This window comes from Haplochromis burtoni, unplaced genomic scaffold (assembly GCF_018398535.1).
Source record: "Haplochromis burtoni strain Fernald_Lab_line unplaced genomic scaffold, NCSU_Asbu1 Contig_122, whole genome shotgun sequence".
Lineage (NCBI taxonomy): Eukaryota > Metazoa > Chordata > Actinopteri > Cichliformes > Cichlidae > Haplochromis > Haplochromis burtoni.
Window position 1 is genome coordinate 1,331,686 of NW_024582483.1, and position 14,377 is coordinate 1,346,062.

The 14,377-nt window shown below is 39.8% G+C and overlaps 2 protein-coding genes across 4 annotated transcripts; both read right to left on the reverse strand.

Annotated features, from left to right (window-relative positions):
* Positions 1–379: 379 nt before the first annotated feature.
* On the reverse strand, positions 380–7,735 carry si:dkeyp-75b4.8 (lipopolysaccharide-induced tumor necrosis factor-alpha factor homolog). Of its 3 annotated transcripts, none has more exons than XM_042223906.1 (7): positions 7,634–7,735; positions 7,212–7,304; positions 4,971–5,127; positions 4,544–4,645; positions 3,942–4,013; positions 2,523–2,632; positions 380–2,322 (listed from the first exon to the last, which is right to left on the reverse strand). In XM_042223906.1, the coding sequence occupies exons 3-7, from the start codon at positions 5,104–5,106 to the stop codon at positions 2,209–2,211; spliced, it is 534 nt and encodes a 177-aa protein (XP_042079840.1). In that variant the 5' UTR covers positions 5,107–5,127; positions 7,212–7,304; positions 7,634–7,735; the 3' UTR covers positions 380–2,208. The 3 variants fall into 3 exon arrangements, with proteins under 3 accessions (XP_042079840.1, XP_014191314.1, XP_042079839.1); XM_014335828.2 differs by having other exon boundaries at positions 383–2,322; positions 2,425–2,632; XM_042223905.1 differs by lacking the exon at positions 7,634–7,735 and having other exon boundaries at positions 383–2,322; positions 2,425–2,632; positions 7,212–7,321.
* Positions 7,736–10,614: 2,879 nt separating this feature from the next.
* On the reverse strand, positions 10,615–14,371 carry LOC102306198 (protein disulfide-isomerase A2; the record flags this gene model as incomplete). Its single annotated transcript, XM_014335827.2, is given in 5 exon segments — positions 10,615–10,743; positions 10,822–11,004; positions 11,082–11,260; positions 13,910–14,030; positions 14,177–14,371. Coding segments are annotated over 5 exon segments (735 nt in total), but the record flags the coding sequence as incomplete, so codon positions are not given.
* Between the last annotated feature and the right edge of the window lie 6 nt (positions 14,372–14,377).

Consider the following 14,377-nt stretch of genomic DNA (forward strand, 5'->3'; position numbering starts at 1 on the left):
CGCAATGTTGATGGTGAACAGATCAAAACACTGACAGAATCCATGGATGGCAGGCTTTTGAGTGTCCTTGCAAAGAAAGGTGGCTATATTGGTCGCTGATTTGTTTTTGTTTTGTTTTTGAATGTCAGAAATGTATATTTGTGAATGTGGAGATGTTATATTGGTTTCACTGGTAAAAATAAATAATTGAAATGGGTATATATTTGTTTTTTGTTAAGTTGCCTAATAATTATGCACAGTAATAGTCACCTGCACACACAGATATCCCCCTAAAATAGCTAAACTAAAAACAAACTAAAAACTACTTCCAAAAACATTCAGCTTTGATATTAATGAGTTTTTTGGGTTCATTGAGAACATGGTTGTTGTTCAATAATAAAATTATTCCTCAAAAATACAACTTGCCTAATAATTCTGCACTCCCTGTATTAAAAGTAATCACTTTCTGTATCACTTTCCCTTTCTCCATTGTGGAGGAATTTTATTCCACTCCACTCTACAGGTTTACAAGTCATACTTGATCAGTCTTTTTCTAATTGTACTCCCATGGAGTGTAACATTTAACCAAGGCCTGTAGAGTATGAGATGCAGCTCTTGCAGTTTCTCTGATTATTGGATCTTCTGTATGTTGGGGTGAATTTGCTGGGATGTTCATTCCTGGGATGACTGGCAGCTGTCTTGAATGTTTTCTACCTCGCTGTAAAATGAAGGACTTTAAATTGTTGGTAAATGACCTTGCGACCCTTTCCAGATTGATGGAAAATAAAAACTGTTTCTCTAAGATCACTGTCTGTCATCTTTGTTGTGTGCTAACACACACCTGATTGCTTCAGAGTAGCAAACACCAAAAACCTCTGCTTTTATAGAGGTGCTCACCCGCGGTCATCAGTTAATCAAGTGCAATCCAAGTTTCTATAGAAACACTAATGTTGTACTTAGTTTTTCACACACTGCTTCTGCATTTTGGCTTATTTTTTGCTAATTAAATGATGACAGAGGGTAATATCTCATTGATTTATCATCTATCAAGTCTTCAACTTCAAGACCTGCTAAAGACCAACATTTTTTCAAAATTTTTATTATCTCCTGATATGTAAATACTTGGAATTTGAAGAGGGTGTACTTTCTTTGGACCATTTCTATGTGATAGATTTCCAACGCATCACAACCATTAAGGCATTTTAAGGATTTCTATTTATTTATTTATGATTTTTTTTGATCACATAACATATTTGTAAAGCTAAACATTTATGGGTCTGCTTGTCAGAGAGTAAACATTGCTGGTGTAAACAAACCTTTTATATGTTGCTAAGTAAATAGAAGTCCTGTAAATCAGTTCAGGAACAGGTTTCAATCAGGAGTGGCTGGCATTTGGCCACACGACAGAATGAGTCAGTCCCACTGACTAATTACAGCTGCTTAGAAAGCAGTGCAGCAGAGTTAGGTCACCATTCTCACATGAAATAATAACAGATGTAATAAATATAATAATTTAAACCACATAACCTTTTTTCTAACTATCACTAAGAGTAAAATAGTGCAGTTAGGCAGTTAAAGGTACTTTAAAAACTTCAGTTGTACCTGCAGTAAAGCTGAAAAACATCAAAGTTGGTTTTTTTTTTCGTTTTCAGATATAGAAATCAGTCAGTTTGATTAAAAAGCAATGAAAGCTTAATTATCAATGATAAAAGAATTTAGTGCAGAGCTGTAAAACTCTTTTCATGTTAGAATTTGGACAAATGTGGTTAAACATGGCTGCATTAAACTGTCTCATCCCATTGTCTGCAATGAAGAAGGACTGTGCTGCACTGTCTTTAGGGGAGTGTAAAGTGTTATTGCTGTGTGTCATTTAATCATAATGAACTCACACTGTAATACATTTGTACAAAATTAGAAAGTGCGAAAAGTGTTTTTGTGTAATTTCTTTTTCATATTTACGTCCTAGAAATGCTTTTCTGCTTGTGAGCCTTAAAGTGTGAAAAAAAAGGAAAAATGTCTCAGTACAGCTACCAGCTGTGGTAGTGTGTGTGGTGACCTGGAGGTCCTCTGTAACAGTCTGGGAGAGTTTGTACAAAAGTCTCCACATGACTCCGGGCCTCTCCTCAGCCATCATCTGTGTAAAGTATTCGTTTGCCATAGATGTCACACTAGCATCACAAGTTCATTAGTTCATTTGTCCACACTTCGATGTGTAAGGTTAATTAATCCTCACAGGGTCATCTTTTGTGCACGTGCAGAGGGTTTCCACACTGTGGGCAGGAGTGATGTGTGTCTTGCATTCCCCGTACCATTAATGGAATGAGACAGAAACCGCAGATGAGCCTGAAACACAAGCACAGAAAACACCAATGAAGCTGTGCTCAAGCTCGTTTAGCGCCGGTGCACATGCACTACTCCTCCTGTGTGAGTGTTTGGGGCTCTTACCCCGCCATTGCAAGAATGACACACCAGCACCAAGCAGCTGTCCCAGGTACATGTGTGACTTTACTGGTTACAAGATGACTGCAGTGTGGGCAGCGTACCAAACCAGGGGCGCCTCTCAGATATTCCACCGCTATGGGAACAGGCTGCGGCTGGCTCACTACTGCTATCGGCTGAGTTTGTCTGCTGTTGACCCGCGGTGCGGCACCGGCTGCCATTCAGGAGACAGATGAAGTTATTAGAAGGAGAGAAGAACATGTAAGGCAGAGGCTTATACACCCACTGGACACTTTGTTAGGTACACCTAGCTAGTACTAGGTTGGACGTCCTTTTTCCTTTCAAAACTGCCTTTACAGCTTCATGGCAAGATTCCAACAAGGTGCCAGAAACATTCCTCAGAGATTTTCCTCCATATTGACATGATGACATCACACAGCTGCTTCACATCCATGATGCAAATCTTCTGTTCCACCACATCATGAAGATGTTGAATTGAAATCTGATGACTATGGAGGCCATATGGTTAGGAAAACCCGTCTGAGATGATTTGAGCTTTGTATATGTGGTGTTTATGCTGCGTGCATATCGTTAGGGTCTGCTTCTCTGTTACTCCTGATAATCCCTGCAGTCAAAGCTTATTTCAAAAGCAGCTTGTGTCCTTGCTGTTGCTGCATCAAAACTCTTAAATGACCTCCCAGATGACCTCGTGCAAGCATCAGTGAAGACTGTTTTTAAATCTGAGCTGCCTTTTCTGTTAAACTTGTGAAACAGTTGAATTGTTGAGCTGTGATTGGAGGATTGGCTGCTGTTAGCTGTTGTTGTTTTTTTATAGGAACCTGTTTATTCTGTTTTATTTTGTGTAACACATTTTGGTTTTAAATATCCTATAGAAATAAAATGTATTTACTTACTTAGACCAAATGACTGACTCTCTTGTTCAATTTTGTTGAGCCAGTTTAAACTGTAGCCTCAGTTTCCTGTTCGTAGCTGACAGGAGAGACACTCAGTGCGGTCTTCTGCCTCGAGGATCGACATGTTGTGTGTTCAGAAATGCTCTTCTGCATATCTTGTTTCCTGATGCCTTTCTATGAGCTAGAAACAGTTTGGCTATTCTCCTCTGACCTCTGGCATCAACAAGGTATTTTGATCCAGAGAACTGCTGTTCACTGGATATTTTTGGCCCATTTTATGTAAACCCTAGAGATGGTTGTGTGGAAAACTCCCAGGAGATCAGCTTTTTCTGAAATACTCAGACCAGCCTGTCTGACGAGAACAACCGTGTCACATTCAAAGCCACGAATGCCACCTTCCTCCCCCATTCTGATGCTCTTTTTCAATTTCAGCACGTTATCTTGACCATATCTGCATACCTAAATGCATTTAGTTACCTCCCTGTGATTTTCTGATGAGATACTTGCATTGACAGTCAGATGAAAAAGTGTACCTAACAAAGTGGCCAGTAAGTGTAAATAGCAGTAAAGAGATCATGCTTATAGTAATGATGTAGTCTTGATACTTGCCTTGTCGGGAACGCGAGGACGCAGCAGCTGGAGCAGAAGCTGCAGCGCGAGCATGAGAAGCATGCGGATTAACTGTAACACAGAAAAACCAAAATTTAACCTAATGTAGCTTTTTAAATACTTACACTTTGACCCTTTAAAGCCTGAACCATGAAATAATTGCCAGAAAGTTCAAGATTTTTGAAAATATTGTGAACCTTCTGAGAAAAAACATATTCATTTGCATGCATGAGTTTACTTTGAAATTATATTTGTTACATTTGTTTCTCTCTCTCTAGTGCTGTTTAGACAGGCTTTCCACGGGGATCACGGTGATGATGATGAAGTCTCAAAAACTCATGAATTAAATATGATACGACAGGCACTGTGGGGTTCAAATACAAACATTTGGTGAGTAGACTACAGACAGCATATGGACTGAGGCTCTTACATTGTGAAACCAGCGTGCAGCACATAGAGACTGAACTGAACTTGCTGAGCATGCCTACATGCCTAAACGCCTTGGTTTGCTGCCATGTGATTGGCTGATTTGATATTTCTGTTAATGAGCAGTTGAACAGGTCTACATAACAAAGTCAATATTAAAAGTGCAATCTTTATACTTTGAGTAATGGGATGGACTATGACTCCAGTGCTTTGGTGGGGAGGCGAGGACACGGCAGTTGGCACAGACAGGACAGGAAAAGGATCTGGCTGAACTGTAACTGTGATTTAAAAAAAAGAAAAAGAAATGTTTGCATGTTATTTTGCAGTCACACTAGGGTTTCCTTCCACACTTTACTTTAAATATATATATTTTTTAATTTACTTCAGAGTGCACTGAAGTGGTTGTCTGGCAGAGTAAAAGCATAAATACACTTAATGACGACATTTCTACAAATCAGCCTGGTAAAACTGGTATGTCATGTAAACAGTATGCCAAAAAATAAATAGAAAAGGACACATGTTAGTGTGTACATCCTGTCAGCAATATCTCACGAGCTGACTCAAGAAATGGGGTTAAAGGAAGCAGAAAGATTTTTATCTCACCTGCTTCTCTGTAGGCAGGTGGAGGTGTCGGTGGGGATGAGAGAGAGGCGTCATAGGCGGGCGGGGGGGCGTTAAAAGCTGCAATGGGCAGAGCAGGAGGTTGGCGACTGGCCTCCTCATATGAAGGGGGGTCCATCCAAACAGATCAAACAGGATTCTGTCATGAAGATGAAAACAGAAATGTAGATAAGAGCAAGTTTGAAATGTGTGTTTTCATCACAGATAGTTAATTACATAAAAACGATGTAAGTCTATACCCAGATATCTTTGATTTGGTACAGTCTTGCTTTCCAGATAAAACCCCAAAAGGGCATTAATGTAAGACTCTTCCTCACAATTATCGAGTCACGTAGCTCCTGCTGTTGATAACATCTGTGCTTTTCCTTCAGTGACAAATTAAATATATTTTTATTTGTCATCACTTTAAAACAGGTTATTTTTGATCTTCATTCACAAGTCGTCACAATCTTCTAGTATTTGGTGGGGAAAAAGCTGACAATGATCTTGCGTTTGGTGAACCCACATTAGCGATTCTTAACACACGACTAATGTCACATGTTAGGTTCTTAACACGTGACACGAGTCATGTGAGACTCTTATCAGAATTGTGATAAAAGTATTCGTGGAGTCAGTCGTGCCCTTTTTCTTTTGCTGTTCTTCTTTTAGGGGTAATTTGTTGGACTGGATTATGGGGAAGTTACTTTTATCAAAAGTTGTACTTACATTAAAAATGTATTTACATGATCCAATGCATCACTTTATAATTTTACTTTTGAGGATTAGTGGAAGCGATGACCAGCTTAAAGTTGTTTACCTGGTCATAAAGGATACAAAGGACATTACGTGTGTGAAAACACTATTGAATTAAGCAAAATTACTTTATTTCCAAGTAATTTTCGCTGGATTACTTGTCATTTAGCTCACTAACAAAAACTGAAGTTCCCACGTACTGGTGCCCACTCCTTTCCCTCATATTTCCACTCTATTATCACTGTGCTATCTAGTCAGAGTCAGACTTATTTTTGTTAGTCTCTCTCTCCAGCATCAAAATATAGAAAACTGAAAAATAGACCATGTGAAAGAGTACATTATATACAAAAAGGACATTTTTTTATTGACAAGACAACATGTATTATATACAGTCTCAGTAAAAGTGCCAGTAATCCAATTAATTAATACATGGTTACGAAAGACTATTGTTTAAAAAAATGACATTGAATCACGTGTAATCACTCTGTTTAGGACTGAATCAGAGAAACTGGGAAAAAAATGGGAATGAATAAAAAAAACCAACATATAAGGTTTTAAGAATGAAAAAATAACATTTTATACCCTGGGCTTTTCCAGCTTGCATTGCAAATGAAATGTGCTGTGTGTACACTAGCTTCTTTCAGTTTATCCTGGTGTTAATGTGGGCGCACTGGAAAGAGTCAATTGTAAAGTATTTTGTGTGGCGGTTTAGCTCTTTGTATGCCAGGCTCTGTGATGCTGGGTCTCATATTACTGCTTTTAAGTCTGAAGCTCTGATTCTGCCGTAATAGCTACTTGCATTATCTCTCCTCCTGACTGCTAACAATGAAAGGCGCTACATATCCAGTCTTTCATTGTTTAGCACTGCTGGTTTAAAGTGACAGCGTCAGAACAGTACACACAGTGTAACATGCGATGGCGTAAATCAGTCTTTTACTCATACTTCACATACTTTAGTGTTTTTAATAATGCCGCACACAGTTAGTTGTGTTTTAATGTAACTATAGAAGCCATATATATATATATATATCAGCAGCTTCATCCCTTTTAGGAATCATAAAAATAGAAACAAATGTCAAATCTAGACTGTTAGTCTATATAGTTGCACTGTTTTTAAACTGGTGTGAAATATTCACCCTTTTAAACGTGTATTACTCATCGTCCACCTTTTTATCAAGATGACACAGAATTATTACAGCATGTAAACACAACTCTGACTGGCAAAGATGTATTTTTCTACCCCTATATCAGAGAAAACCGAGTGTATCAGCCATGAAATGCACCCGCTGAATGCAGTCAAGTCACTCGAGCTCACATGAGACTTCGCTCTTATGTAAACAAGACACATCCAAGTCCCGATACCTGATCCAGACAGGCACAGACCTGCCCCTGCCACATACACATTTCCAATAACACCTGCCAACAACCTTATAGCTCATTACCCGCTAATTAAATAGTGTAATGTGAGATATATCGGAGCAGTGGTCTTACCTTGGGCAAATGAGGAAGAACGACTGGCAGGAGGAAACACGTACCATTGCTGATCATGGTCATCACATCACAGCCTGTTAAACCTGTTCTCCCCTGGAATTGGAAACATTTTACGTCTCACATGAAAACCAACCTGTTTGTCTTATTAGTCACCTCTGCCTATTCAGAGGTTTTCCCTGCAGGAAGAAAAGATTGTTCAACTTAAATCAGTCTATACCTGCTTACTAGCTGGAATCACTATATTTACAGGATCTACAGCAATAAAATAAACTTTTGTAGTATGATTTATTGTTAGATACCCAGCACAAAGACTAATCATTCTTTATGAGGCAATTATGGAAAGTTTTTTAATAATTGGCAATCATTTCTAATATTTCACATTTTTTTTGTAAATGTCACCACTCCTCCTCTCCTTTTTTTACCTTATTTTCTCCTTCTCTCTACGTACACCTCCGCATTTAGTCATTAGCTATTATTAATCTCCAACTCTCTTACACAGTGTGCCCTTTGTCCTGTCTTCCTCTCCTCACTCCCTCGCTCGCAGCAGACGGCTGCCCCTCCCTGAGTCTGGTTCTGCTGCAGGTTTCTTCCTGTTAAAAGGGAGTTTTTATATATGCTCTAAGACAACCGGTGCTTTTTTGGTTTTCTTTTCCTTCTTTCTTTTTTTTTTCATTTTTTCCCCAAAGTTTTGGAAAGATAGTAACTGGACTGGTTCTTATAAAGCGCTTTTCTACTCCACTGGAGTACTCAAAGTTTTATACAACTGCCTCATTCAGCCAGGCAGTCGAGCATATTTGGCAGTTACACATCCACCAGCAGCCTGAACTGTTGGTACTTGGCAGAATGGATCCATTTTTCTCATCCTATCGTCTGAAAGTTGTAACAGAAATTGAGACCCATCAGACCAGGAAATGTTTTTTCTAATCTTTTATTGTCCACTTTTAAAGAATGTATCGTCAGTTTCCTGTTCTTAGCAGACAGAAGTGATGCGGTCTTCTGCTGCATTTAGAGATGCTCTTCTGCGTACCTTGGTTGTATGTAGTGGTTATCTGAGTTACTTTTGCTTCTGTTCATCTCAGAGGAGTCTGGCCATTCTCCTCTGACCTCTGACATCAACATGCATTTTCACCCAGAGAGCTGCAGCTCCCTGGATATTCTCTCTTTTTCTGACCACTCTCTGCAAACCCTACAGATGGTTGTGGTGAATAATCTCTGTAGATGACCATTTTCTGAAATTCCCAGACCACCCTGTCTTGCACTATGACAATAAGTGCCACATCAAGTAACTTAAATCACCTCTCGTCCCCATTCTGATGGTCACTTTTAACCTCAGCTGGATACTCTGCACACCTAAATGCATGTGAACAGTGAATGGATGTGCATTATTATTATTATCATTAGGCAGGTTAAAGCATATTATTATTGAATTAGTTAACTTTTTAAGCCTAGAGCCATTTCAAATACTTCTCAATCAGCTCAACAAATATCAGGAAACACAAACTTTTTCTCTCCAGTTTGTCACAAATTGTGTCTGTGAGCGCTACAGCTGCTGCAGTGTTAAAGTGACGCAAGAGAAGAAGATGAGGGGTTATTTGCAAAGGTAAGGACTGCTCAGCAAGTGAAGTTTTAGAAAATCAAATTTAGATCTGCAATTAATGTTGATTCATTTTAGAGTTTTTTAACCAAATGTTGGATCAAAATTGCCAAATTATGTCTGTAAAATATCTTCCGAAACAAATTAAATATACGAATTTTGTCTTATTCAGAGCTTGCATGAAAACAGCTGGCAGTTTAGTTCAGGCTACACCGGTTAGTTTGCTGTATCGTGATAACGTTTACAATGATGCACTATTTGGGATGGAAGTACTGTTACTAGGTTGCATCAGGGGTGTTAGGATCTTTGGGTCCTAACACCTCCTAGTTTCTTGAGTTTTTCTTGCTCCTCCCAGTTTCTTAAGTTTTGTGGGTTTTTGGTTCATTCTTGGAGTTATTATGTGATTACACTCTAGTTCTTCATGTCCTAGTCATTGCACGAGTTATCACCCTCATACCTTTCTGACCTTTTGAACTGGTACACTCCTGCAAGATCACTGAGGTCTGCAGATCAAATGTTTCTAGCTGTCCCAAAGTCCAAATTAAAGCACAGAGGAGATCGGGCCTTTGCCGTGACTGCTCCTAAACTGTGAAACAAACTGCTGTTTCACATCAGGACCTTTTATTCCTTGGCTTTTAAATGAGAATAAGTTCAGACTACTTTTATTTGTCTTATTTCTTACTCAGATCTTCTCACTTTATGCTTCTTAGATTTTGTCATGTCTTCCTATGTTTTTATCTCTTTTGATTTGCTCAACAGTTGTTGTTTTAAATGTACTATATAAATAAATTCAAGCTCGTTGCTGTAACCTGTTTGTATTTTGATCTTTTGAGTCTGTAAAATTTAGTTATCTTCATCTATGGCCCTGGTCATGCTTCTGTGTCTCACTGTGCCCTGTCCCTATGGTCGGTCACCCTGTTGTCTCAGGTCAGTCATGTCTCTGTGCTTATTTAGTCTTTACCTGCATCTAGTTTGTCTCGAGTCCGGGTCTCTGTCTCTGTGTTTGTTTATTTCTGGTCTTATTTTGATCGTCTCTTATGTGTGCATTGTGTTTTTGCTTCTTCTGTCTTGTTAGCCTGATTTAGTTCAGCTGTGCTCCCTGGTGCACTCCATCTCCCTCATTACTTCCTGTGTCTGTTTAAGCCCTTGTTTGTCTTTCCCTCAAGCTGTGTGTCCTGTGAGTTCCTGTGTAGTTTCCTAGCTTGTATTCCCACATGTCTGCTTAGTCTTTCTATTCAGTCTCATGTAAGTTCAGCAATAACTGAGTTCAGTTCTATGCCTGAGTCCTCCATATTGTATAACAAATACCTCTCACACAGTGATAAAGGGTAGCAGACATTAATTTATATTTGAGGTGATGCTGATTAGATAGACGCACTGGTTTCTACTTTTTACACTAGATTTATCATATTAAGGGGGTTAGAAATAAGCCACATGGCTCACAACACATACAGTTATGTCTTGTTGAATTCAAGATAAAGAGCAGTGAATATCAGAGCAGCAGCACAAGTCAGCTGATCACAGTTTGTACACAAAGAGACTCACAGAACAAATCATTACGTGACTCGTTTCCAAGAAATCTCTAAGAAATTCTTTTCACTGCACTGCTACGTCCAACCTTGATCCTGGTCCATCGTGTCCTCGTAATCCTGCTGAAGCTCAATTTTATGACACATTTGGAGAGTTTGTATAAATATTACCGTCTGTGTTGAATGTGTCAAATCCAGCCGTGTGAAGCACTCAACAGACATATAAAGAAGCAAGCATCAAGACAAAAAGTTTAAAGCTTTTTCACAACAAAGCCAACGCTTTAAACCTGTATCACTTTTATTAAGAAAATTCAAAGTTGCTAGGTTGATCCTGATTGGCCAAAAAGTGACATTACAGCTCATCTTTGGATGTTTTGTTGGTCTTTTCCTCTGCGGACTCATTGGGCTCCTGAAAAAGAGGAAAACGTGTGAACTGTGGATTATTTTTAAAAGAAAAACAGCATAAATCTGCAGCGTTAACACAAACCTTGCTATCGCCAGCAGCCTTGTCGGCTTCCTTCTTCTCATCCACCTCATCCTCATCATCATCATCATCATCATCATCGTCGTCGTCGTCATCCTCATCCTTTTCCTCTTTAGGTAAAACTCCTCCACCATCCAGGAATTTAGAAAATGTCTCCAGGTCCCTTTCTCCAGTGTATTCGATCACCTGAGAGAAAAGGAAAGAATGCAGTGTGTAGAGGTGTGTGTGTGCGCGTGCGCGTGTGTGTGCGCGTGTGTGTGTACCTCTTTGTCACCAGCTGGGAAGTATTTGAGTGTTGGGAAACTCTTAATGTCAAGAGACTCCACTTCATTGGCTGTGGCGTCTATTTTGGCTATGATGATGTCATCATGGTCGGCATATTTCTCACCAAGCTGATCCCAGATGGGAGCCAACTCCTTGCAGTGTCCACACCATGGAGCATCTACACTCAGACACACAGAGATACACATACAAGGAACCTCATTCTAATGTTGGTGAAGATGAATTAATGAAAGGTGGATTATTTCAGCTGTATGTTACAGTAAACACAGAGGAATAACCATTTTAGAGATCTGCTTCGTTGCTTAAAGGAAATGTGGAAGGATAGGAGGTTCTTACCGTGTTTGAACAAACCTTAAGTTCAGCTAAATAAACGTAAACTCCCTTAATGCCAACTCCCTGTTTGGTGCATACTAATCTCCACACATTATATGGACCAAAGAACTTAGCCAACACGATGTTCCACCAACAGGAGCTGCTCGACGTGTAAACTCATGCCATGAAGCTCCTGGTGCACAGTTTCTGTGCTGATGTTAATGACAGAGGTTTGGAGCTCTGCAGTTCCTGAGTCAGCAGAGAGTTGGCGTCTTTTATGATCTATACGTGGTCTACCAACACTTACAGCTGATCGTGGAATTTATAGATGTCACAGAAAATGTTACAAACTGACTTGTTGCTATGATGGCATCCTGTTACAGAACCGATTCTTTCATAAATGTTTGTAAAGGCAGACTGCATGGCTAGGTGCTTGGCTTTATACACCTGTGGCAATGAAACTGAAAGCACCTGAATTAAAAGGCGTTTCCTAATCCTTTTGTCCACATAGGGTATGTTCTTTATTTTAGAAATCCAGCTGAACTGTTGGCCTGTCTTACTGCTCTTGCCCCATCTGACTTTAGAGTAGTGACATGGCCACGTTAACAATTACTTGTGTTAAGTGAGAACAATAATCTTCTTACAGAGTATGTGCCCTTTCTCCACCTTAATGGGTGGGCCAATCTGAATGAAACTTGCATTACTAACATCTAGATGGTGTTTTTTTGTAGATCCATTATAAACCCCAGCTCTGTTAATTTTCATGATATCATGTTCATTTTATCATACCTCTATAAATGTGATGTTATCTTCTCTGTTTGCGTTTCTTACTTTTGTTCATCTATTCACCACCAAATACAGAATGAAGAATTTGAAAAACTGTCGCAAGCCTGGCATGAACTTTAGGATTGGTTGTTGCTAACTAATATTACCTTTTTGCAGTTGTGTGACTCCATCCATATACTAAAGTTGGAATGTACTTCTGATTGTGTCCAGACTCAAGATACATGCAGTGCAGACGCTGAACGAATTTATTAATCGGTGGACACAAAAGGTCAGCATCACCAGATCAGCATCTGACTGAAGGTGAAATATCGTCACGGTCTCACCCTCTGCTTCTGTGTGCGTATGGCGCCGAATATTGGCCAAAAAAGTGTTTTTGAAGAACAACACTATGGCAAAGCACAGGTGACCATCGACCTTCTGGCTTTAAAATGCTATTTTATTAGACATTTTGTGGCTGTAGTCTTGACTGGTTGCATTGATGTTTGGCCAGCAAATTCTAATCAGCTGTTCAGTGTGTGCAAGACAACGTTTAAGCAAATTTTGGCAGGATTAAAAGATTAAAAGACAGCCACAGCATAATTATGCCTCGAACATATAAAAAGAACAGGTGTGAATTTATACTACTTTTTCTCCAGGCTAAGCCTTTTTCCCAAATCCGGATCTTTCTCCACATGCCCTGCTTTGATTACAGGAGTGGAATCAGTTGCTTGATGGCTTGAGTTTCCAGCTGCCAATCATCTGCAATCATCTTTGCCTCAAATACCGGTCCTTAGCTCCAGCATGCTGCCCAATCACATAATCAGCCGTTCAGTTCCTCGGGCCACTCACTAAACCTCTTGCTAATTCCTTGCTGATCCACTCCTGGAGTGGACCTCCTCTGGTCTCCAGCTTGCACAGATTACTTGTGTCTGAGTGTCCCTCTCTGCTCTCACTGGCTCGGATTAGCCTTCGCTCTGTGTGCACGCTGCCAGCTCCGACCCTTTTACCAGCTCATTCTGCTTCTCTGTATCAAACACTTCATGATGTTCTTTGGTAAACTGTAAATAAATATTGCTTGACCATGCTTCTGCTTCCTGTCGCTTCACTTTGAGTTCTCTCCAGCTTTAACACAAGACTTGAATGATAATGTTATCATATATAGATACTGCATCTAATATCAGTACCTCCTTCACTCAGTAGCTTAATCTACTTCTGTTAGTGCTTGTTTTGTGTCCTCTTCTGTAGTTTCTGTAACATTAAAATCGTTCAGTATGCTATAGACTCTTCAGCCTTTGCTCCATGCTCTCTTGTTTTGTTCAGAAGTAGTAAATTCAAGGAGTTTTCCCTCCTTGAATCCACTGTTGGTGGATATGCAAATATTTTTCTTGTCAAAGGTTTAAAGACTGCATTGGAAATGTCTATCCTCGGTGTTTGTGCAGGGTTCCAGCTGCCAAATTTCCTATTAGACCAGGACTCGCTTTTAAGTTATTAAGATGTCGGAAATCCTGCTCACAGGTAGGCTCATTAAAGTAAGATGAGACACCGGAGCAACTCCGGTGCCGGACTCTAAAAATCATTTAGCGAAGCAGCTTAAATCAAGGACTAATGAATTTGAAGTCAGAGAAAAGTGATGATCAAAGTGATGTTGCCAAACTTCACTGCAAATTTGATTGAGTTGAATAATAAATGAACGCTCTGATTTCACAAGATCCCTGTCCAGGATTTGACTTACAAAACTCCACAAACGCATTTTTGGTCGGGTCCAGAGCGACGGAGTCAAAGTTCTTTCCCACCAGGATTTTAACTGGTCCTTTGTCCCAGTCCTCTGGGATATCCTCTGACCGATAGTAAGGCTGCAGAAGAAAAAAGGACCAGTTAGAAGAACTCGTACTTCTACAGTACTTTACTAGTTACATTACTTCACTCCAAGTGCTTTTAACCTAACATTCACAGTCACATACAGACTTGAGAAGGTGGGGACTGTGTGCGTTTGTAGTACCTTTGCAGTACCATCCACAACCTCTTGGCACAGCTGTCGTAGTGAGTCTATGGTCAGTTCCTCTGAGTCATTGGCGTACTTCTTTCCTGTGTCCATATTAATGATGCGCATCGTGGGGGCGTCGTCCTTGGACACGGCAAAGTAGCTCAGCACGTGTGACAGGGGCTCTGACACGTCTATCAGAATGAACAGCAGCTGTAT

Excerpts from the sequence above, each read along its gene's own strand:
- si:dkeyp-75b4.8 (XM_014335828.2), bottom strand. The coding sequence starts at position 5,106 with ATGGACCCCCCTTCATATGAGGAGGCCAGTCGCCAACCTCCTGCTCTG. Across the intron at positions 4,014-4,543 it reads AGTCCATCCCATTACTCAAA|TTAATCCGCATGCTTCTCAT; the intron begins GTATAAAGATTG and ends TCTGTGTTACAG. Across the intron at positions 2,323-2,424 it reads GTCATTCTTGCAATGGCGGG|GCTCATCTGCGGTTTCTGTC; the intron begins GTAAGAGCCCCA and ends CTTGTGTTTCAG.